This window comes from Cavia porcellus, unplaced genomic scaffold (assembly GCF_034190915.1).
Source record: "Cavia porcellus strain 051 isolate PalLab524CR breed Dunkin Hartley unplaced genomic scaffold, mCavPor4.1 scaffold_20, whole genome shotgun sequence".
Taxonomy (NCBI): Eukaryota; Metazoa; Chordata; class Mammalia; order Rodentia; family Caviidae; genus Cavia; species Cavia porcellus.
Window position 1 is genome coordinate 46,995,061 of NW_026947503.1, and position 23,684 is coordinate 47,018,744.

General features: G+C 42.1%; 1 protein-coding gene across 3 annotated transcripts in view; it reads right to left on the reverse strand.

The window, feature by feature from the left end:
• Positions 1-23,684, reverse strand: part of Mapre2 (microtubule associated protein RP/EB family member 2) — a 163,449-nt gene that overhangs the window by 85,688 nt on the left and 54,077 nt on the right. The window contains exon 1 of one of the 3 annotated variants that reach the window (XM_003474085.5): positions 11,792-12,067. The exons of the other annotated variants lie outside the window; for them this stretch is intronic. Coding sequence (XP_003474133.1) covers positions 11,792-11,910 — 119 coding nt within the window. The 5' untranslated portion in view covers positions 11,911-12,067. Of the gene's footprint in view, positions 1-11,791; positions 12,068-23,684 lie in introns of those variants that run through there. 3 annotated transcript variants of the gene reach the window in all.

Genomic DNA, 23,684 nt, shown 5'->3' on the forward strand with positions numbered 1-23,684 from the left:
TTTATAGTTTGATCACATTATTTCTGGATAATTATTATCTAAACACAAAAGGACTGATGGTCACTTTTAAAGGGCATCCTGAGAGTACATAAAAAGACAATGATTTTTTCCCCCCATCTATGAGCCTTCAGGTGATTATCTGGGGGTTAGTTGTTTGCTACAGTCTAAAAGCCAAATGGATAGCAACAATTTGAGTTCCCCAGTGAACAGGAAAGGAAGCAGGCGATCATCTTATTAAAAAAACAATCCCATACTTGGCTATAGTAAACTAAGGGAATCACAGGATGTCCTGTCTAATAGTATTTGGCTTCCTTTCATGGAATGTCCCATACCAAAGCAAAACAAGTCAGCTCTCCACCAGCCCTCCGGTAGCTGTGGCCTGCTCAGTCCCAACCAGAACACAGAAAATCATCTTCTACTGCTTGCAGGGCCAAACCCTACTGCTCTCTTCAAGGACAGTAATTCCCTTGAAATTTGGCCTAACGGTTTTGGTACTCATATGAATAAATAAAAAAGAAAGTAAGTTACACTTATAAAAATCTACTTTGTAAGCCTGGGGTATTTGTGAAATGTATTTTTGGATTTTGAAATGTACACATGGTTAAGAAACTGGGTTTCAGCTGGAAATATTCCCAAACAGATTCTGAAAGTCAAGCGCCTCCACCTTTACAGATAACACAGGTAACAAAGTCTTTCTGCAGACTCTGCCTTTCAGGTAAACCTCTGACAGCACAAAGCTCCTGCTTGGTCTCTAAATTCAAGGTGAGGCAATGTCTCCTTAGGCAGCTGGAGAGTGAGGAGCCAAACCGGTAACCACAAAACTGACAAATTAGGCAGATGAGAATGAAGTGAGGCAGAGGTGGGGGATGTTAGCCTCAGAACTTTTAAATAAGGGGCCATCCAACCTTTATTCTGGGAAACATTTGAAAACTTGGCCAATGGTTCCTTGTGGCATATAAAGATTTTAAAAAATTCTGCACATATCTGCCTCTTAAACAATGGAAAACATTTGATCTAGTGCGTTAAGAGCATACCTGTTAGAAAGAATATCCCCATAATTATAGCATTCTTCTTTAAAGAATTCAGAGTATTTTTTAATCTGTCAAGAACCCCAAAGAAATTTTAGCTACTAAATTTAACATTTCATATGAAACTTTTACACTGGATTTAGTATTTTGTTGAGCTCATATAATTATTGTTACTATTTTGTATTGAATTTTAATACTGCTATGTACATGCTGAGCTTTCCTAATTCAAAAATCTAAAGCCTGAAATGCAACTCCAAAATTCAGAGTTGACACGATGCTCAAATGTTTGGTTCAGGGATGTCTTTCCATCAGTACAGTCCCTGGAAATACTCTAAAATCTGAAAAAAATCCAAAATCTGAAAGAATCCCAGTGTCAAGCACTTTTGGACAGTGATTTTCAACCTATTTAACATACCAAGAGCATAATTGCTGCCATAAGCATTACAGACAAACACAGGAGCAACTATCCCCCCACTTTTTTTCATTTACTTTCAGGGTAAGAATATGAGACCCAGACACATCAAAAGCTAATTCAAATCTAAATTACTATACTCAGAATACATTTTCACAATTCTCCAACAACAATAAGAATTAACCCAATGTTTCAAAATGGGCAGATTTGGACACATCACTAAAGAAAGCTTGATCCAACATCATCAGTCATCAGGAAAATATCAAATAGAATCTCAGTGAGATACCCCTGAATAAAGACGGCCAAAATCTGAAAGACAGACAACACGAAGTGTTCCTAAACACGAAAATTCTCTGCTAACAGGAATGTAAAATGGAACAACTACAGTGGACAATGGCTTGCAGTTTCTTTTCAGTTAAACAAACACCAGCCGTATGACCCAATCATTCCACTCCTAGGCACACAAAGATTTGTACATGAATATTCACAGAAGCTTTATTCACAACTGCTGAAAACGGGAATTAACTCAAATGTTCATCATCTGGTGAACAGATAAACAAAATATGGTACTGCCATATGATGGAGTACTACTCAGCAATAAAGAGTAAAAAACTGCAGACACACGCAACACGGGTGGCTCTTAAAATCATTTTCGCTGAGTCAAAGCAGCCAGGCACTCCACTCATGTAAAATGAAATCTAATCTGTGGTGACAGAAACATAGAAGTGGCTCTTGGGACAATGGATGTAAGAGATACAGGCTGCAAAATGTACAGGAATTTTGGGATGTGATGGAAAAGTTTAAATCTTGGCTTTGGTGATGACCTCAGGGTCCATGCTACCAAAACTTTCTAAGTCACATACTTTAAGTGGATGCAGTTTACAGCACATCAATTAATAATTAACTGGATGAGACAGGAAAAGACAATGTAGTGTAGCTGTTTGAGTTTTTTCCAGACTCATTTTGGCCTTTTATCAGGTACAGTACCAAAGACCTAGGACACAGAGGCCAGATTATTACAAAGACAATAAAACAGCAGATTTAAATGAAAAGCAACAATACTTGCTAACAGTCTTCAAGGAATTTACTTTGCACTAGGCAATGCTTCACGTTCTTTACATTGTGTATCTCACTGAGTCAGAGTTTTGTGAAGATGGTACTATTATTCTTTCCATATGCACAGTAGGAAAGTGAGGCCTAGAGAGGTAACAAATTTGCCCCAGATCAAACAGTTAAAAGGGCTGAAACAGAACATAAGTCTCACTCCAGAGCTGAGCTTTGCCCAGGACCCCTCCCTGCTTCTCCAAGCAGCTCCCTAGCCAGGCACTCTGACTCCCAACTGGGCCTATTGAGGGCTAGAACAAGGGCTGGCTGGGCCAGACCACCCTTTCAGTCTAGACCTGAGGGCCAGCAGCACACATCCCAAGGGCTGAAGATAAGCTGCCTGTGTTCACGAGGACTGCTACAAGTTAGTGATGTGACAACGTATCTACCTGTCAAATTCCAAGGACAGAGAAATCGGTTTCCCATTCACTGCATCTTTCAAATCACTGTGCTTTTCAGACCCCCGTAAGAGATCTGGGAGACCTGCAGCTCCCTCTCTCCCCTGTTGGCTGCCTAGGTTCATGCAGCACACATCATTTTCTTCTTCTCCCAGGGACTAAGTACACATTTGAGGGGCAGATTTGCCTGCAGACAGACAGAGTAACTGAAATGGATATGGCCGAGATCTGGGGTGTGCGCCCTAGGAAACCCTCACTTTCCCATTTTGCACATGTCTGCCTCCCACCTCACGAACCTATGATCTGTCTTCTACTTCCTCCTTCTCTAGAGGAGATATTCAGCCTCAAGCTCCACAGCCTCTTCAAAGGTTTCAGGGCTGCAGGTTCCTACGGTGAGGATCACATTTTCAAAGCTCTCCTCTTGTTTTTTCTTAGTTGGTCAGTCTCCCCGGGTTCCCCCAGACTTCACCCAGACCGCTGGATGAGGGGCTGTGGCACAGACAGACAGGGAATGAACACCACTTGTTCCCTGGCTGGCATCACAGAGACCTGGGGGTTAACGCGAAGGGCAGATACTGCTGCTTAACTGCTCTAAGGCCGGAGGCTGAGGGGAGCTGAGGAGGACAGATGGCAGCAGCATGGCCAAAAAAAGCAATTACCTGCAATCTCACAGTTGTTTCATCACCTGATGAACAACAACCGGGGCTCGATAAGTGGGAAGAAAACAAAAATGTAAAGAGGATATTGAAAACTAATCCTCACAGTCAGCACAGGGTTCACGGGGCATACTGGCTGGACAGATCACCACCAACAACACGGGAGGCTCTAGTGTGCACTGGAGAAAATGAAACAGGATGTGGACCATGGGTTGCTATGTGTGAAACCTCAAAGGGTTACAGGAGGCAGGGGCTGGAACAGCGTAGTTCATCTGTGACTTGTGAAGCTTTACTGCAGAAATGACACTTGCTTTAGGCAAATGATGAGGACCCCCATGTGAGATGTTTTCTAACATACTTTCAACACATCAAAATTAAATTAAAATGAAAACTCATTTAATTTTTAAAATGCTTGCTGTTAAAGTACTAAATAACACACCACTGCCTATAAGGTGAAGCAGTTATATAGCTTCCATTTAAAAAAAACAAACAAATAGACACATACATAGTGACTAATCTACCCAGTTGTCACCCTTGTGAATTTCTTACCTTTCAGTTCCCTTGTGTATCAAGAGAACATGAATATATACTTTCATTTTCTTTGCCATATATGAAAGTTGATACACAAATAATGCATTATTTTCAACCAAGTGATGGTCAATACATGTAATCCAAAAACATGGATTAGAAGATACTAACCAGAAGTGGTTTCAGAGTCACACTGCGGGGAGGGAGGGCTGAGATGGGGGTTAAAAAAAGGAAGTGAGAAATGTTCATGATCTCGGGTACCAACTCCCCACAATGACTGTACCCATAATGTACTACAAACGTGCCAATAAAAAGAAAGAGATAAGCCTTTTGCCTTTCCTCATGTCACGTTTTTAAGGAAGAAACCTTCCTGCCAAAGTGACTCATCAATGTTCAAGCTTACATTAAAAAACATACGTAGAGGTCACAGAACAGCATGCAGTTTTTACTCACATACTCCACTTCCTGGAAGCTTTTGAAAATTACAGCAGTGATAATTTTGCCCTCAGCAAATATCAGAGCAGTAACAGCAAAATTACTTTTACTAAGACAACTCAACCAACTTAAGACTTCTGAACCAGGGACAGCTATACATACACTCTGGGTGCTCTCCAGGGTCAGGTATAGATATCTTTCCATTTTGGATCCCTCCAGGTTCTCTCCTGCTGCTGCCAAGGCCTCTACAAGTTCTTTTAAGGGTGGCTGGGCGTTATTTGTCTTTGAATTTCAAGGGCCCACCATGGAGACTGGCATATAGAAGGAACTCAGTAAGACTACTGAACTAAGAATTTTAGCTCCAACTTTAATAATGATCATGTAATAGCCAACACGGGGAATCTTTTAAAAAATACATCACTAGCAATCTAAAACACGTTTAGCCATTCCAGAAAGGGAGTAGATAGTGGAACAGGAGAGGAAGAGCCCATTTTTTGTCACTCCCTTTGCCCTGGATCTGAGGGCACCAAATGAAAACCCTGCAGGAACTGTGGAGGTCCTTACACGAAGGATATCACTGTTTATAATCATTGTATAATTGCAAACAGAAGAAAGCTTCCTATAGATGTCAATGCCTCTGGCATTTTTTGACAAATTACCTCCTAGGGCTTTGCCAGGGTAGGATGACACTAAATAAAGAACAAGGAATTGATGTCTTTAGAGGAAAACAAAAGAAAACAAACACAACTTCTAGGAAAAATGTAACAGGACTGCAGAAATCTAAAGTAATTTCCCATGAAGAACACAATCATTTTATGAAATGACAAACACTGGCCATAGACTTCAAGGTTGATTCTGTGTACAATTAACGTATCTCCACAAAGTTTGTCATACAGAGTTGTAGATTAGACAAAATGCCTTTAGGAAGTCCAGTGCCACTATCAAAACTGCACATTGGGAACAATCACAAGTTTACAGATCTCCACCAATACTCACCTGTGTGTGTGCACACACAGATACACAAGGCATACTCTTCCTTCTTGCCCTAGTCCTTTCTTGTTCCAAAGTCATGATCAAAATTAGATTCTTTTGGAACAGTCATTTTACCTGCTGGAACCAAATGAGGCCTAAAACCTAAAGAAACTCTGAGCTTGTGCATATTTTCTTAACTAGCTCAGTATTAAAGGATCGCATCCCTAAAAGCTGTCGTTAGTTTGACCATCCTGTGTACCTGTCATCAACTTCTGCCTTTAGAAAAAAACAAGACAAAACAATACATGAAGAGAAAACATGTCCATGCTCAACTGAGTAAAATCCTAGAGAGCCTGGACACTAAAAACGTAGAAGTGTTTTTTGTTTTTTTTTTTTTTTTCAGTAACCTAAGAAATTACTGCTAAGTGGCCCATAAAATTCAAAACTTCACTAGTGGTTTATTTTTACTATAATAAGTGATCATTTTAGAAATGCATTTAACAAAAACATGTTTGTTTAGGAAAAATTTCTTTGATTCATCAAGGCAAAAAATAAATAATTTGTTTTTATGTGAATACTGGGTTTTCATTTTGGAATAATTCTCTTGATGCAGGCCAGAAACGCAGAGACAAACAATGAGAATCAGAATTTTAAAATGAGCTGAGAAACAAAGTACACAGGATACCAACAGGATGTGCATGGACCGTTCCAAGAAAAAGGGCTGTTTTAAGATACTGGTTGACTATGATATAACCAATTTCATATGACAGAGGTAAGAGAGTTGAAAGGCTGAGGTCAGGAAGAATGAAATTAACATACATATTCTAACATTTCATTGTGGAAAAAGGTACTTTCGATTAGAGACTGGCAAATCAATTTGCCTTTGTAAATGAAATTGACAACATTTATAAAAAAATTCTGAGCCAAGGCAAACTCTCATCCCAGTTAAGTGGCCACTGTCACAGGGACATCTTCTAACTGAGTGTTCTGAGCAATCTCACAGCTCTGTCTGATGGCGGAACACAAGGGAGGATGCTTCCCAGTGAAGTACCAGACGCCTTGCTTCTGAGTTTGGGAGGGTCAGAGTGGTGCCGCACGCTTACCACCCCTAAGTCAGACTGCTAGCTAGGAAATACAAAAGTCACTGACCTAAGTTCCACCCCTGTTATAAGATGAAGTTACGTCTTTGCTATTACACAGAGAAAGCTGCCTGTCTGAGTCAGGGAACATCTATCAATATACCTTGCCCTGACCCCTGCAGGCTAAAGGTTTTGAGTTCTGTCATAGCATTTTGTATCCCTATTAATTTTGGAGCTAGCAGCACAGGGCACTGTGGACTCCATTTTCCTTTCAAGTCACATTTCGAAACAGGACATGGATTCCAGCATGTATCTCTGTTCTCAGTGCAGTTTGTCAAGTAATAAGCCTTTAGGAGTTTCCTACTTCTAAGTGCTACTACCTTGCCTGCTTTGTAACGTTCCAGTCTTATTTTTTACCTCTGCCCAACATACACTGAACTAAGCCAATGAAATCATGTCTGAGTCTAAAGCCTGTATCTTTTCTCTGAGACCCAGAACTTGCCACAGTCTCTTTTAGCATTCTACAGCATACTGGTCTTAAAATTGTATTTGCTTACTGTAAGGCTCTTTGGGTTCAGGAAATGCAAACCACTTTTGCTATCAGACTAAGCAAAATATGTAAATCTGATAAAAAGTGAGTTGCTTGTAACTTTGACTCTGCTAGAACTCAAGAGCTTTAAAGGAGCACCTAGCAAAGACACTGGCCACAGCAAGCTCCTAAATATTTACTGAATTAAATAATTCTCCGATTGAAGTAGAATATTTACATTAGACCTAACATTTCCCCTTCCATTAATCTAAGAGATTGTTAACTGCAGCTTCAAGAGGTTCCTATAAACATAAAAAAGATGCTGCATAAGAAAATCAACCTTCTAAATTACCAAGGACACGTTCACATTTCTGCCCTGCTAACTCATGTACTGTCAATAGACACCACAACCAGCTACAGAGCTGGGGTAAGCTTCTCCCCAAGGCCAAGAGCACTCAGAAGGCCACCCCATTAACAGAAGCCATAATAAAGGACTCTGAAAAGAAATTACAAGATTGGGCATCTAACAAACCATTAAGTAATCTCCTGTCTTTTACAAACACTGAGAAAAATCCTAAAGATCAAATTAATACTTTTAAAAACCTCCAATGACAGGATAAATCCAGATGGTACTAATATGTGCACTGTGGAGACACATGGAGTTAGACTTGCTATCTATAGCTGCTGTCCTGGGGGAATGTGATTTGAAGTCTACATCCTGGTAAAAAGTGAGCCATGTTACAACAGTGACTACTGAATGGAACACACTTTTATAACTCCCCATATTATACATACTTCTTTGTTTTCCTTAAAACAGTTCATTTTTTAAAAGAAGGAAAGCTGGGTGTTTTAGGCCAGTATTTTAGATTTACAGTTTACTTTGGCTTTTTTTTTTTTTTTTTTTTTTTTTGCAGTCCATCTCATAGGGCCAAGTAACTTAGTCTTTTGGTTGTTGTTGTTTTTTAATATTTGGAAACATATGTGACTGAAGTTTCATGTCCAAACACCCATTTTGAAATAGTCCTCTATCCTCCTACATTCACTTGCAAAAGCCTGGGGTATGCAAACAAAGACACAGAGGGCAGGGAGCCAGTTAATAAATCTCATTTCCCATCTGCATCTGCATAAAACAGAGCTGTGGGGAGCATCCCCTCCAGGGAGATCCAGAGCACAACTCACACACTCCGTGAATTAAACAGTGTCACCTCAAATGCCCCCCTGGCCACATTTATTTTTTAAGCAGTTCTTAAATTATATGGACTTGTAGTGCTCCTAAATGCGGCCAAGAAGCTGAGGCTGAGGAGACAATCACACAACAGTGGACCTGAGCAGTGGAAATGTACGTACGTACATGGCTTCGCTGAGCCAATTTTGCATTTTTTAAAACCTGGAATTACTAATCTCTAAGATATTTGTTTTTCTAATCAAAGTATGCACTACCTTCAATAATAATCTATCACCTAGTCGACTCCAGGTTGTGAAAATGAGCTTGTTTCGATATCTGGGTCAGGAGCGACAGATGACTTTTATTTGTGAACAACCTGGTGCAAATGCTGTAAAAACAGAAGAGTGACTGCTTGCCCCTTAGCTGCGCTGCACAGTCCTACTTTCTAGGCATCCTCTCCTCCTTTTACCTGCACTGGAAGCATGGCAAAAGGCCCAAAAGACGCTTTCCAGTGACAGCTGCATTCTTCTACTGACATTTGTTCTTTCAAGAATTTGTTTTACATGGTTTTAATTTTTATTTTTTGAGGTATTAGAGATGGACCTCAGGGCCTTCCATGTGTTAGGCAAGTATTCTACCTCTGAATTATATCCCTAGCCCCAAAACGATTTGTTAAATGTTTGAAGTTAACCTCACAACATCTCTGTAACAATGAAACTAGATATCTTTCTGCATAACTGGCAAAGGGGGCCTAAGATAAAAGGTTTGCTGGGTTCCTATTACAATGGAATTGTTTCTGGCCTCATCCAGGGCCCTAAGGGACTCCACAGAGAACTTTCAAGCACATCTCATTGCTGACAGCTATCCCCAAGCTTACAGCCTAAGTCAGTCAAACTTTTACTTGGTTAAACCTCTACTGAGCTTTCAAATTGTCTTCCAAGTTTCCTTAGCAATTAAATGGCTATATTATTCCAGTCTTGAGATGCCAAAATAATGATGGAATATTTCCGGAGAGAAAAATGTGTCACATTTTTCCTTTCCCTATTTCGCTCCACAAAAAAAAGAAAAAAGTGGTAGTCACATAACATTGGTCATCCACTTTGAAAGAGAAGCAGACCAAGGAAAATATCCAGTGTGTCTATTTCTAAGGGCATCCTTTTGTATCAATGCAAGACAAATGCAATTCTGGAGGCCTCTGTCTCTACTTACCCTATGATGCCTCTTATTACAGTACTCACTAGTCCTATTATAAAAAATACAAATGCAATGATGCTCTTAGTGACTTAAGAATTGGTTCAGTCAGATCATTATTCAAATTCAGTTTTGCTTTTTATACAATCTCAGGTATTATAAGGACTCAGAAAGCAAACTGGAAGTAATTCAGAAAATGGAAATAGTAATTTGGATCAAATTAAAGCAGCAAATAAAATTTCATTTAAAAACAACAATTTATCATGAGACGGTAACATTGAACCTTTCTGTTAAATTATTTTCCACTGCCCATGAAACCCAACTGGGCAACTTCCTTTGGCTTATGTGGTAAAATCTGAACTCCATGCTAAAAGCAACTGCTACCTATACAGCATAAACTAAATCACTTAGGAGATGACAGCTTCAAGCATATTACTTATAAGAATGATTCAAATAAGTGAAGTTTAAAAGTAAATCAATTTTTTCTTCTTAAATCCTATTTTTAACTTTAGGATGTTCCCAGAAGACAAAGGTAGAGAAGTAAGGAGAGAAGGGGTCCAACTTTCTAATCACAGGGTCTCCTAAAGAAGGATACTGACAGTTGTGGGTCAATTTGGTTTACATTAAGAGAATAACAAGCACTTGAAATCCCTAAGGATGCCATGTCAACACATTTGTTGGAACCATAAGGCATGAGATTTTGGTGACCTCATGGGCACAGCCAAAATTAACTCCCAGTATTTATGTAACTGCCAGGGATGACAGGGCAAAGGTTGCTTATAATTGGGGGGGGGGGGGACGACTTAACGAACAGTGAGTGCGTGCCTTTGGTCAAAGAGAAAGGAAGTGGGGTATTTTTGGTCTTATTTTATGATATGCAACATTTAGATACACAAAATAGCCTGCCAGTAATGCCATCTGAATATATGGATGAAGGCTTTCAAAAACGGGTTATTTCCTGTTGCTTACTAGCAGAAAGGATGCGCTTTTAGCTTTAGTGGTGTGTGTGCTCGACTTCAAAGCAAAAGCATTGTTGGCAGTTATCAAGGTAACATTCAAGAATAACTACCACATCCTTCGGAAAAAAGAACAGAAGGGAAAAAATGGAAACCAAGCTTTGTAAATAAAGAGGGAAAAAGGGATTGAAAGAAGAGGAAGAAAATGGGGAAGAAAGAAGCAGCAAGATATATCAGGTACAGGTACAAATTCCCTATGATGAATGTTATTATGCATATCTAAAATGTACCGATTAAAAAAACTATGCTGACAATTAAAAAATAAATAAATAAAAATAACTACACCAGTACAAAAGAACTTCACGAAATGTGAGCAAAGAAGATATCAGTCTAAGTCTGGCCTTGAGCTGTCTAAGACCCTAGCTGCATTCTCCATTACATTGTTATCCTTATCAAACAATGCAAACAATTTTAATGAGCTTATCTAAGGGAACATATTGCCAGATACGTTAATGTAAAAATGATGCCAACTGCACGGGCCAACTCATTAATCAAAAGGCTCACAGTACAATGACCAAGATCATTCCCATCCTCAAATCAGACGTCGGTAAAATACCAGGAATTACCTTTCCACAGTAAATAAGAAGGAAGGGCTCCCCCACCCATGTGGAGGCCATAAACTCCTAAGAAAATGCATTAACACCACCCAGTTTTTTACAGGTCCATTACAGTCCAGTCTCTTTCTAAAAATCCAGGGTTCGAAAGAGAAAATTTTGGTTTATGTCTGACACTGTGACCTTTGCTGTCAATCCTTGCACCAATCAGCGAGCGGAATTCTTACAAAGCTCCATCAATCTGGTGGTTTAACATCACAGACTGCAGCTTAATCTAGAGGATTCCATATTTCCTGCACGCTCTCCAGGTTAAACGCAAACGTTTTTTCTCGCCATCCTCTCATTTGTTTTCTCCGCCTTTAGGCACAGCTACCTAATGGCTCCTTTAAAATCGAAAAAGGGAAGGAGGAAAGGAAGTGCTACAGCCTGTCTCTCTTCGGAGGGGGGAGAAACAGCATGCATTTTTATCAATGTGGAGGGAAAGAGATGGAGGGAGACCCTTTGCAGGCAGCAAACCTATTCACAAAATGCTTTCCATCTGCAATGGTGAAGCCTCAATGCATGCCCAACGTGACATACAGAAACAGCAAATAATCTCGCCAGCCTTCACGAATGCACGTCTGCAGCCCGGGTCGCGGGCAGTGTCTGCTCCATTATATAACGGGCCGGACTTCCGCGCCTCCAGCCGCGGTCCGGCCGGCGCGCCCGGTGCCAGCCCCATTACCTGTAGGAACGCTCCCCGCGCACTGTGTGCTTCCGGAAAGGAATGATGGTCCCGTTATCCTGGATGATATCGTTGTTGTTCTCGCCATTTGGGGACAGGGTTTGGGTCGGCCCAGGCATTGGCGCACTCCCGAGGAAGGGAATAAACCGCTGTGGGCTGGCTGGTGAGGATGGTGGCTGAGTCTTCCCGCTCGCGCTGGCTCGCCTGCTCGCAGGGACCGCGCCTGCCGCCTGCTCGCTCGCCGCCGCCTTCTCCCAACTGGGCTCCCGCCCCGCCCCGCCCTCCTGCGTCCCGCCCTCCGGCTGCTGACGTCAGAGCGCCGGCAGCAGCAGCCGGGTCACGTGGGCCGCCCGTCACCATAGCAACCCGCTAACTCATCACCTCGCCTCAATTCACACAGGGCCGCGGCGTGACCACGCCAGCGGCTTCAGGCAGGCACCGAAGCAGGCCTACATCTGGCACGTAAAACCCTAGGCCACCCCGCAACCCCCCTCGCAGACTAGCCTTGTCTGAAAACCAGCTCTTCCTCTAACCATTTCCTTTCCGACCCGTGCTCCTACTGCAGCTGTGTACACAAAAGAAGGATTCATGCAAAGGGGCGTGGGAGACCCTTTAACTCCTTGCGTACCAAGTTCCGTGCTGTGAAAATTAATGTTGGTCTGGGGGGGGGGGGAGATCCAAAATGATCTGGTGGCCAGTTTCTAGAAAAGATGTCCAGTCAAAGGGGTTAAATTTTCTAGCTTCCTCCCCCATTCTCCAAAGCAGCAACCTCCTCAATAAAAGGATAAATAAATAAATAAATTTAAAAGCCCTAGGAGAAGGCTTTTTCTTTTAATCAGCACAGAGCCCTTCCTTTAATAATGTCAAGATTAAAGATCGCAAATTAAGAGATTTTTTTTGCAAAGAAGAGTCCCAAAAAAGGTATTTAAACAGACACACACACACACACACACACCCCATAGTTTGCCAACACCCTCCCATTCGAATTCTCTATCCTGCCTCCTCATACACATAATCAATTGGTGGCCATCTCTTTTATTTCCATGTAAATAACAAGTGACTACCTCATTTAATATTTGGGAGTCTCAACATTGAAGCTGTTCTCCATCACTGCAATGTAGTTTTTATTCTTATTTATTTTGTCTTTTTGAGACAGGGTCTCACTATGCAGTTCAGGCTGGCTTTGAGCTCACCTTGCAATCCAGGCTGGCCTCGAACTCCCAATAATCCTCTTGCCTCAGTCTCCCAAGTGCTGGGATAACAGGCGTGTACCACCACGCCCTGCTTGTAATGTGGTTTTCAAACACGGTGGCTCTGAGTCAGGGGTTATTAATATCATTCCCCATTTTAGAACTGAGTAAACTAGATGGTTTAAATTACTACAGGTCACATAGGTAGAAAATGGTAAATAAATCACTGGCACAATGATGTGCACTCAAATACTATAGAGCACGAATGAGAATCAAATAGCTACACTCTCAATTGAACACTGCAAAGATGACTGTGAACAGAATTGCACACACTGTAAATTCTGTGGATTATTCACTCTCCACAGACACCAAGCATGCCCTGCGCTATCCTCCAGAAAGAAAAGAGTTTGTGCTTAACAGAAGTGATCTCTGAACTTTCATGAGATGGGAAAGAATTGGGGTCTAAAAGACATAGCATAAATGGATGTGGCAGAAAGTACTAGGCTATGGCTCATCCTTCCCACTATTGTACAATTTATCAGCTTCATCATTCTGTGATACAGATATTAAAAACAAGTAAAAACTCTGTCATTCCTGACAACCCTCCAGCATATGTCCCTGGTTATAAGTTATTTCTGGTATCAAGCTTCTGGAATTGGAATCAAATGTTTCACAACCCAGATGGTAATGATAATCTCAAACAAGGGGCCCCCTTTTTTTCTATTTTATACTCTCCTTTTGGGCTATTAGTTTAATAATTTTATTTTCTGCTTCCCCTGTTTCTTCACTTGTATACAAGTTGATTCCTCTGTTCACATCTTGGTTTATATAAGAATTTTTTCATTTTTTCTTACGTAACCAGTGACCAGTCCTGACCTATGACTTTACAAAGTACACAGATAAATATCTAAGTATAAGAAATACACAGCAAGCTTCACATTCCACAGTGAGGTAGAGAGACATAACAAGGTAGTCACTGCTGCAAAGACTCATGCTTCCTCTACTGTTTCTATTTCTTGACCTACTGCTGTCAGTGCTTTTAAAGATTTGTTCCCTTTCACAAAAGCTTCCCTTCTGGGGTGTGTGTGTGTGTGTGTGTGTGTGTGTGTGTGTGTGTGTGTAAGTGATAATCTGAAGTCGAAAGGCACAGTCTAAAAGCTAATATTCAATATTTTCAGAGTATGCTCTCACAATTGGGGTTTTTTTAATACAGCATATTTTTTCCATGATCATTCCATATTTAAGCAGTATTTTAGACATAGTGCTATCATGAGGACTACAGTGGTCAGAATTTGAATGCAGCTCATTAATTAATCAACTAATTTGTGGAACAAATACTCCCACTTTGTTTCTAGACTGCTCATGAAGGAGGAGATGATGACCAGGAATTTGGTTAATGGGCTTAAAGGGGAGGAATAGTGAGTCAGGTGAAGAAGGTGTCTAGGAACTCTTGTAAATTTTCTTCTACGACTGCTCTGAGCCACATTACTATAAAGGGACCTGGAGAACTCTTGAGACTAGTGATTACCCTCTGAGATGCAGGGGTAACAGGGGTAATAATTTGAAAATATTAAACAGATGTGTTTTCATTCCTCTCCCCATAAATCTGGTTACCTGGCAGTCATCCTCCAGTTTAGCTCTGGGGAAAAGGGAGGGCAAATTCCTTTTTGGGAAAGAGGATGATACAACATAGAGAAAGTGTTGAAGAGACGGGAAGAGGGAAGGGAAAATCCCACACTTTCCAGCCTTAATTGAGTATAGGAAGACAGAAAGAAGGTGGGAAAAAGCAAGGTCACCCATCTGCAAGCCTCCAGGCTCTTGTTCTAGAAGGGAGACATTAAAAAGGCTGTAGACAAAGGCAAAACATGAGAGCCAAGCTTTTGTCCCATTTCATGTAGCTTTAAGAAACAACTGCCTAGAAAAGATGTTTCCAACAGCTCTCTTCCTCCAAAAGAGGCACAGCCCAGTGACAGTAAAACCTTCTCTTTCCTGTAAAGGTATGGCCCCATCACAGTGAAGATTGGTCAATGACTTGATAGAATTAGTGAGAGGGTAGGCTTGAGTTTGAGTCTCCAAAGTACAGAAACATGATGTGGGACATATCTACAAGTTTCCATCTGCCCTGCAGGGCACGGGAGGGAGGTTGAGCACACAGCGCTATCAGAGAGCCAAGTTTTTGGTACTGGTGGTGGGAGGAGACTTTACTACAACACCCCAGTTCTACAGAGTGGAACCTCTAAGGTAGAGCCCAATAATATAAATAGACATTTCTGAGGAAGCTACAGAGTGCCAGGGCTAAGTCTGTTGGGAAGCTGAAGTGTCCAGCACAAGTCACCAGCAGAATGCTTGTGGACAGGGTCAGACCAGCTACTCCTCAGCAGACTTAGATACTGTAAATCCAAGGACCAGCATGAAATTTCTACAAGCCCCTTGCTCAATTCTACAGACGTTATTTTGCGGAGTGGTTAGGGAAAGGGAAGCACAACTGAAAGACTGAACATTCACCCAAGAGATGGAGCTATCCACATACAGCCTAAGTTGGAAGTGGCTGTAACACTGCTAGTGATCAAGTTTCTGGTTTCTGCTTCTTCAGCCCCCAGAAGCAGATGGAGAATAACTCAGATCAAGGGAGGGATACCTGAGCTATTTTTGTAATTTGACTGTGGATTCAGGTTTTGTTTAATGCACACAGGTTTACCTAAAATTAAGTATGTGCAGACTGCTTTTCTGTATCCCCATGTGCCCATGGAAAATGGCTACTCCACCAAGCATCATAATTTAGGTAGGGGCTCTGACACCTCAGGCAGACTACTGATGATGTAACTTTGGCAAGTTATATTCCATCTCTAAGATTTAGTTTAGTAACCTATAAGGTAGGTTTACTAATAATAGTTCCCCAATGCTATTGTGGGGTTAAGTGCATTTAAAGCACTTAACACACTGATGGCATACAGCAAATCCTCATTAGTGGCAGATGTTATTATTTTAAAATAATATGTTACACCCTCAAGTGTTCACTCATCCATGTAACAGTTGCAACTGGTTTTCTTATGGACTAAGAGCTGGTAAAATAAGACCTCAAAGAACTCCCAGGGTTGTGGGTAAGCAGGATGAAAATAATTGGCATTTGTAACTACAACATAATTATGATGGAATTGTACAGCATAGTATGGGGCCACAGAAGATGAGCACTGAATACCAGAAACTGAGAAGTAGATCTGAAGAGTTCCCCCAGCTCACTGATGATACCTGGTTTGGATGAGTAATAACTGTAGTAGCCTTTGGATGAGTAATGGTAGTAGCAGCTTTTTCTCTTCCTTTCCTATGTAATAGAACACAAGTTCCCCTAGGAAATGGCCTCTATTCTATTTACTGCTATAGCTTAAAATTCTTAGAAGAGGGTCTGGCAGGTAGTAGCCACTAAACGAATGTATAATACTTTAATTGATTGAATAAATATCTGAATTGATTCTCACAACAACCCTAATGAAAAAAATTTAGATTCACAGACGAGAAGCAACTTGTCTAGGATTAAATTTCAGGGTTTCTTGGTAATCCAAGAGGAAGATAAAGCAGATCTGTGTAGTTATAGAGGGAGGAAGTGTATGACATAGCTAGGGAGCAGCAGAGATTTTTTAAAAATTTAAATATGGAGCAAGAACAGAGTATACAGTGGTGGGATGTGGGAAGCCGCCTATGATGGCGCCCATTTCCTGCTTCTGGGTTCTTCCCGGCCTGAACAAGCCCGCCAAATTGTCAGGTCTGCCCAGTTACCCGTGACGCTAGCCTATCAGCTTGTTAGACGCGCTTCTCTGTGATTGGATACTGCTTCCCCTTATAAGAGGTTGTTCCTGCCCCCAACGGGCAGAAGAGGAACCAACATTGAGGGTGGCGGACCTTGTTAGGTCCGGTTCGCTGTACGCAATAAACTTTGAGAGCTGATCCTGCTCGAGTTTGGTCTCCTGTCTCCCGCGGCTCCGGTCATCTGGTGGCCCGTACGGGGAAAAAAGGTAAAAGACTCAGCGACGTGCCTCTTCGGCCGGGAGGTGCGATTGCTGTCGCCTGCGGTACGACGGAGGACCTGGCCCAATAACAACAGAAGGCCGTGAGCGCCTCTTCTCTTCACCCTGATCAGCTACGTGAGATACAGCGGTTCCCGGGACAGGTGAGTACTGGGTCACCTGGGTTGGGTGGACGCACCTAACAGATTTTGAGCGCCACACGAGTGGAAGCTGTTTTTTTTTTCTTTTCTTTTCCCTTTGCATCTGTTTTGCTTTCGCTTCGCTAATACAGCCCAACAGGCTTTTGATAGAGCTCGATCGGAATGCTCAGAGGAGCCCGGAGCCACTGCCGATTGTGGGTCTCTGGAGGACCCTCAGGGCTCTAATTCTGCTTCTGATTCGGAAGGTTCAGAAGAGGAGGTTGTCTTCGCTAAACAGGACCCTCCTGCACAGCTTAAAGAGGAATTCAGGGCTCGGGAAGATAAAAAGGGGAACCAAACACCACCCTGCCCGAGCTACTCCGCCTTACGGGAGGAGCTTAAGCCCTTCCTCCCTTTGGCAAATTCGCGGCCAGGCCCCACTGCACCGCCGTGGCCGGAAGAGGAGTTGCTCCCTGGGCTGCCACCTCCACCTGTGGCCGCCAGAGGGCGCCCACAACCTATGGCACCGCCCTGGTTAGAGGGAGAGCTACTTCCTGGGTTGCCTTCTGCGTGTGCGTTCTCAAGACAGCTAGACATCCAGACTCGGTCGCTTCCCTTTCTCTAGAGGGCATCTCACAACACTTTGGGGTGCCTCCTTCCTCCCTACATGTACCATACACAAGAGAACAAATTGAGACCTTAACAACGTGTCTAGATTCCTGGGCGATTCTCCGATGTACGTTTCAAGGGACCATAGATAATCAATTCCCAAAAGACCCACTACTTCAGTTTATTACAGTACATCCGCATACCCCATAACTGGAGCTCCAATAATCTTCACGGATAGGCGCATATGTGGTTATGGGTCAAGAGCCAAAAACTATCCAATTCACTCCAGACCAACCCCAGGTGGTCGAGCTCCAGATAATACAGGAGGTCTTACGTCGCTTTCCAGGTGACGTTAACCTCCTGTCAGACTCCAAATATGTGGTAAATGCTCTCCAAGTTCTGGAGACGGCGGGTCCCATTAAACAAACCCTCTTCAACGGTAGCCTCCATATTCCTAGGTATTCAACATCAGCTATGGAATAGAACCTCAATCATTCCCCTGCCATGGAGCACAGCAATCCGTCCCCAACCGACAAAGGGCTGGTTAGATGGAAAGATGTCCTTACAGGACAATGGATGGGCCCGGATCCAGTGCTTAGCTGGACCCGAGGTACGGTTTGTGTTTTCCCACAGGAACCAGGTTGCGAACCGCTGTGGGTCCCGGAAAGATTGACGCGAGCAGTAAACTCCCCACCAGTTCCTGATAAAGCACAGGAGGATAAGCCCGCGGACACAAGTCAACTCGACCCTTCTGGGACCGACGCTCAGCGCCCGAGACCATCTACAAACTAAAATGTCTGGTTTGGAGTTTTTTCTATTCTGTGGGTTCCTATTAATCACCCCTGTTCGCAAAAATTTGACCAACACTGTTAAAAATATGACAGCTTGGCTGCAAGACACCTACCTACCTAAGTTTCACAATTTGTCCCTCATAGTCAGTCAGGAACTTGACAATATGGACGGTATCCAACTAGGTCCAGTCAGGTTCGATTTACCTCCTGGTTCTCCTGGCCCAACCTGACTACTTGGATCCTGATTGCCGTGGCCATCCTAGTGGGGCTTGTGGTTATCAAATGCTTGTTAGATCGCCTCATACAAACTCAGCAGCAGGCTAAGATCACAGCTATGGCAGCCATGCAAATGGCAGCAGGTGGCCCATCAGGCCAGCAGGCCGCCGCATATCTCCTTCACATTGCAGAACATCAGCTATAAGAGCTGAGTGGGCAAGCCAATGACGGGTAAGACGGGAAAAGCCCTCCCGGTCAACCTAAGACAGGCTCCACTCAGATATACATGGCCTATAAGGCCAGGGGTCCCTCCCGGAGTCAAATTATTGGCATTGAGATGCGAGACCAAGGGTACTACAGTGCCATCCACCCCAAAGGTTGGGGGGAAGGCAGGAATGAATGTCTATATGCATCCAGGTTCGGTTCACAAAAGCCTGGCCCTGCGAAAAAATGAACCACTCACCTTGAGCATGGTCCTGGCGCAAGGATATGCACAAAACAGGGTGATGCACAGCAGGGTATAGACCTCTACATTCTCTCATGCCTCGGCCTACAAGGTAGGCCCACTCCTAGGTGTCTAACAGCAACAAGGTCATAGACACCTTGGAGGGACCCACAGACCATCCTATTTTAATAAATAAAAAAGGGGGAGATGTGGGAAGCCGCCTATGATGGCGCCCATTTCCTGCTTCTGGGTTCTTCCCGGCCTGAACAAGCCCGCCAAATTGTCAGGTCTGCCCAGTTACCCGTGACGCTAGCCTATCAGCTTGTTAGACGCGCTTCTCTGTGATTGGATACTGCTTCCCCTTATAAGAGGTTGTTCCTGCCCCCAACGGGCAGAAGAGGAACCAACGTTGAGGGTGGCGGACCTTGTTAGGTCCGGTTCGCTGTACGCAATAAACTTTGAGAGCTGATCCTGCTCGAGTTTGGTCTCCTGTCTCCCGCGGCTCCGGTCAGTGGGAGATAAGGCAAGAGCCAAGGAGAACAAAGGTCTTATGGCCAAATGACGGAATTTGACCTTGGTTTTGAGGATGATCTCGAACTATGAAGTGGTGTTGGAAGAGAAATTGATAATGAGAGATTGATAATTGAGAATTGATCATGAGAAATTGATAATCAGTACAGTGTGATTCTAGCAGCAGTATGTATCCTGAAGATCAAAATGAATCAAAAAGTGATGAAGATCTACAGTAAGACTGCAGTCAAGGGTTTGTAGGAGAAACAGCAAATCTGAGATATTCGGAGGTTATTACTTTAGGATCTGGTGACTAATTGCATATGGACGTGGACATGGCTGGGAATTAAGGGTGGGTATTGAAAGAGAAAGAGGCATCTCAAAGGGATGTCAAGTTTATGCTTGGGTGACAGTGTCATTTATCAAAGTTAGGAATACAGATGAAATTGTTATTTTGGAAAAGAGGTTCTCACAATATATTCTGGACAGAGAAATATCTGTAGGACATCTTAGAGGTCAATGGGCTGCACATATAGTAGGTATTCATTAAATATTTGCAGGATAAAGAAATCTTAAAGTACAAAATGAATCAGTTCTTCAAGAAATCATCAATCTTCTGATCAAACCAAGATACTAAAGGAAAGAGGCTAACTCAAAGTTCATATGTATAGTACCAGAAACTAATGGGAATCATATATTTGTACTAAAATACTTCCAGAAATATTGGAAATGAAACAACATGTTAATTAATGAGTACCTGCTAGACATCAGATGAATTGATCTGCCTCTGAGCTCTTCTACTGGGATCAGCATCCACTAAACACACACACACACACACACACACACACACACACACACACTAAAAACCAAAACCCAAAAAACAAAACAAAAACAAGTATAATGTATGCTTGGAGAGAAGGATTTCTAAGGTAGACTAAGAAAACAGTGCATAGGCCTTACTAGCTAAAAAGGAGACCATAAGCAGGTCCTAAACACAGATCCAATCATGGGAGATTAAACTGGAATCTAAAGTTTAATTTTCATAATTTCTAGAGTATAGCACAATCCTATTTCTTTTAGGACTTAGATCAGAGAGTGCTGACAATTACATATTGGCAGAAATCACAGTATTCCTACTTTTTTTTTTTTTTTTTTTTTACCAGTGCATAACTTTCATGGGATTTTTGCATTGCCTTGGATTTGAGTCATTCAAAATACAATCACAGAGATAAAATGGATTCGCTAGCCAGGACTAGATGTTAATTCTGATGCCATCCCAGAAACACATACTCATCACAGATGCCTTTTCCAGGTTTAAAATGTGTTCATTGAAGCTGATAACCATCATTGTCAAAGGCATTCACAGCTGTCACATCACCTCAGATGGGGACTTCCTTTGTTTGTTAACACCTCCAAATACAGACAGAAGATTCCATTTAGCAGTCACCTCTGGTGCTCTGGGACAAGTCATTCTCCCCAGTGGATGTCCTAAGATACTTTCCTGTGGGGAGCAGCAGGTACAGGCCATCAATCAAAGACTTCCACCTTCAAAATGAGTAAGTATATGACTGGCGAGCCAGTGACACTGGCCCTGAAATCATGTCAACGGCACAGAAATGTTCAGTATTTGAGAGTGTTCCCTTGCTCACTCTTTTCAACCCAGAAGCATAGGAAGATTTTACCAGCTCCTCCTCTGGATCTGATGAGAATTTTATAGTTACACACAAGCCTCCTGGATTTAAATAATAGCATTTTGAAAAAAGTTCACAAATCTTTCCTTCCAGCTGAAGAAAATTCCTTTCAGGATGATCCGATACTGGGGTGCCCTTCCAGGACTGATTTTTGAGATTGAAAATGATGTATCAGTCAGACTGATATACCTATGTTGATATGTTGAGACAGGATTTCTCAAATCTCATCCTAATTTGCTAGAAAAATAGCATGGTTTCAGTAATGCCAAAACCGACAACAGTCCACTGCATAAAAAAATTTTGCTACTTGCCGAAATTTATTTTTCTATTTTCTTTTTGTTAGATTTTCACAAGCATGAGTTTAATTCTGTGGAATAACTCACAGGGCTTGAAGTGAATGCAATTTAAAAACATTCACTGAGCACTATGATTTCTGCAAGCACTTGATCAAATCTGTGCCATGTGAGGTTTCAGTCTATTAAATAAAAATGTGCTTTTGAATTATACCATCTGGTTAAATTTAAGAGCTTTAAGCATGATTCGCATAAAAATACAATGTGATAAATGTTATTTTTGAAGAATGTATTAAGTATCATGGAAATACAGAAACTAATCATGCCTGGGGGAACTAAGAAAAGCTTCATAATGGTAGTAATATTTGAATTAGGGATCAATGATTTATGCAACAAATACTTACTGAGCACTTACCATGTGTTAGAAATAATTTTAGACATTGGAGACACAGAAATTTATAAAACAGATAAAATTTCCTGCCCTCATGGAACACCTACTTGAGTAGATGAACAAGCATATCTAATGGAATAAAGAGAAAAATACATAATGAAAATGGTGTTACGTGGTGGTAAATGCTACAGGGAAAATAAAGCAAGGAAGGGGGAAGAGCACAGAGCACAGAAGAAGGCTATTTATTACAATTTTCAATGGCGTGGCCATGGTAGGCATTCCTGACACGGTGACATGTAATCAATGATCTATGAAAGACGAAGGGAACAGCCTGATGGATATAAGAAGAATGTTCCAGGAAGAGACAGGAGCAAACACAAAGGTCCTGAGGTGGGTGTGTGACTTGTTTCATAAACAATAAGGAAGTTAAAAGTGTCTGCTGCAGATGAGTGGGGAGCACGGAAGTCATTGTAGAAGACCAGGCCAGAAAGCTTATAAAGGATTCAGAACATGCAAGGCTTTGAAAATCCATTGTAAAGACATGGGCTTAAAACCAAAGTTAGGAACCATTCATTTGGAGTAGCACTGGCAGTGTTGGTCATGGTGTGGAGTGTTCTCTAGTCATAGTAACAGCAACAACTAATATTTGAATATCTTTTATGAGCCAAATGCAGTTTCACAGTGAGTGGATATTTTAATTCTTAAAGAAATGTCTAAAAGAAGGTATTCTAAGTCTCATTTGTCAGAGGAGACAATTACTTATATAAGCCAGATCACTAGCCAGGAAGTGGCAGAATAGGACATGAACACACCTGCCAGATGTCAAAGACGTCACTCTGATTTCTCACCCTGCTTTCCGCTAACGTCTGCTTAATCTAGGAGGAAGAATGCAAGAGCCAGGGCTGGGTGTGGGAGGGATGACGCGGCAGAGGACAAAGCGTGCAGTTTGCCTCCACGAAGGCAATTTCATGAGGAAAGAAAGGAGGTAAAGCCAGGTAAAGGCTGGGAAAAAGAACAGGAAGGACTGGAGCATGGAAGGAGAGCAGTATGCATGGAAAAGAGGGATTAAATCAGAAGGCATGAAGAACAGCAGTTGTAAATTATGGTAAGGAAAATAGAGGAGGCAGGACAGAGAAATACAAAGGTCTGGGGTTAGCAGTATATAGGATTGATAGTGAAATAATTCTCTTACGCTTGCTTATAGTGATTCATGATTTTATTTCTGAGTGAGCTTCAGCTAGCAACATGCACTTCTCTGATGTCTTCTGAATGGAGAAGAGACTGGCAGCATTCTTTGTATTCAAAGCTAAAATCTGTTTTCATTTTGACTACACCTAGACTGTTATAATTCAACCACTCAGCTCTAGACATGCCTATTTGAATGCTCACACTACAATGTGTCTGTGCCCAAATTTATGAAATTTATCTCTTCCTCTCATTTCATTTCCATGGTAAAATAAAAAGCATCTTGAAGCAGTGACTGGGTAGGTCAACTCTGAAGGGAGGAGAGCCACCTTGGGCTCAGCTGGGTGACGAGAGGATTGAAAAGACTCCTAAGGACCACTAATAGTAATCTTCCAGAAGATTTTGAGGTTTTCAAGAGAAGATTCCTGAGG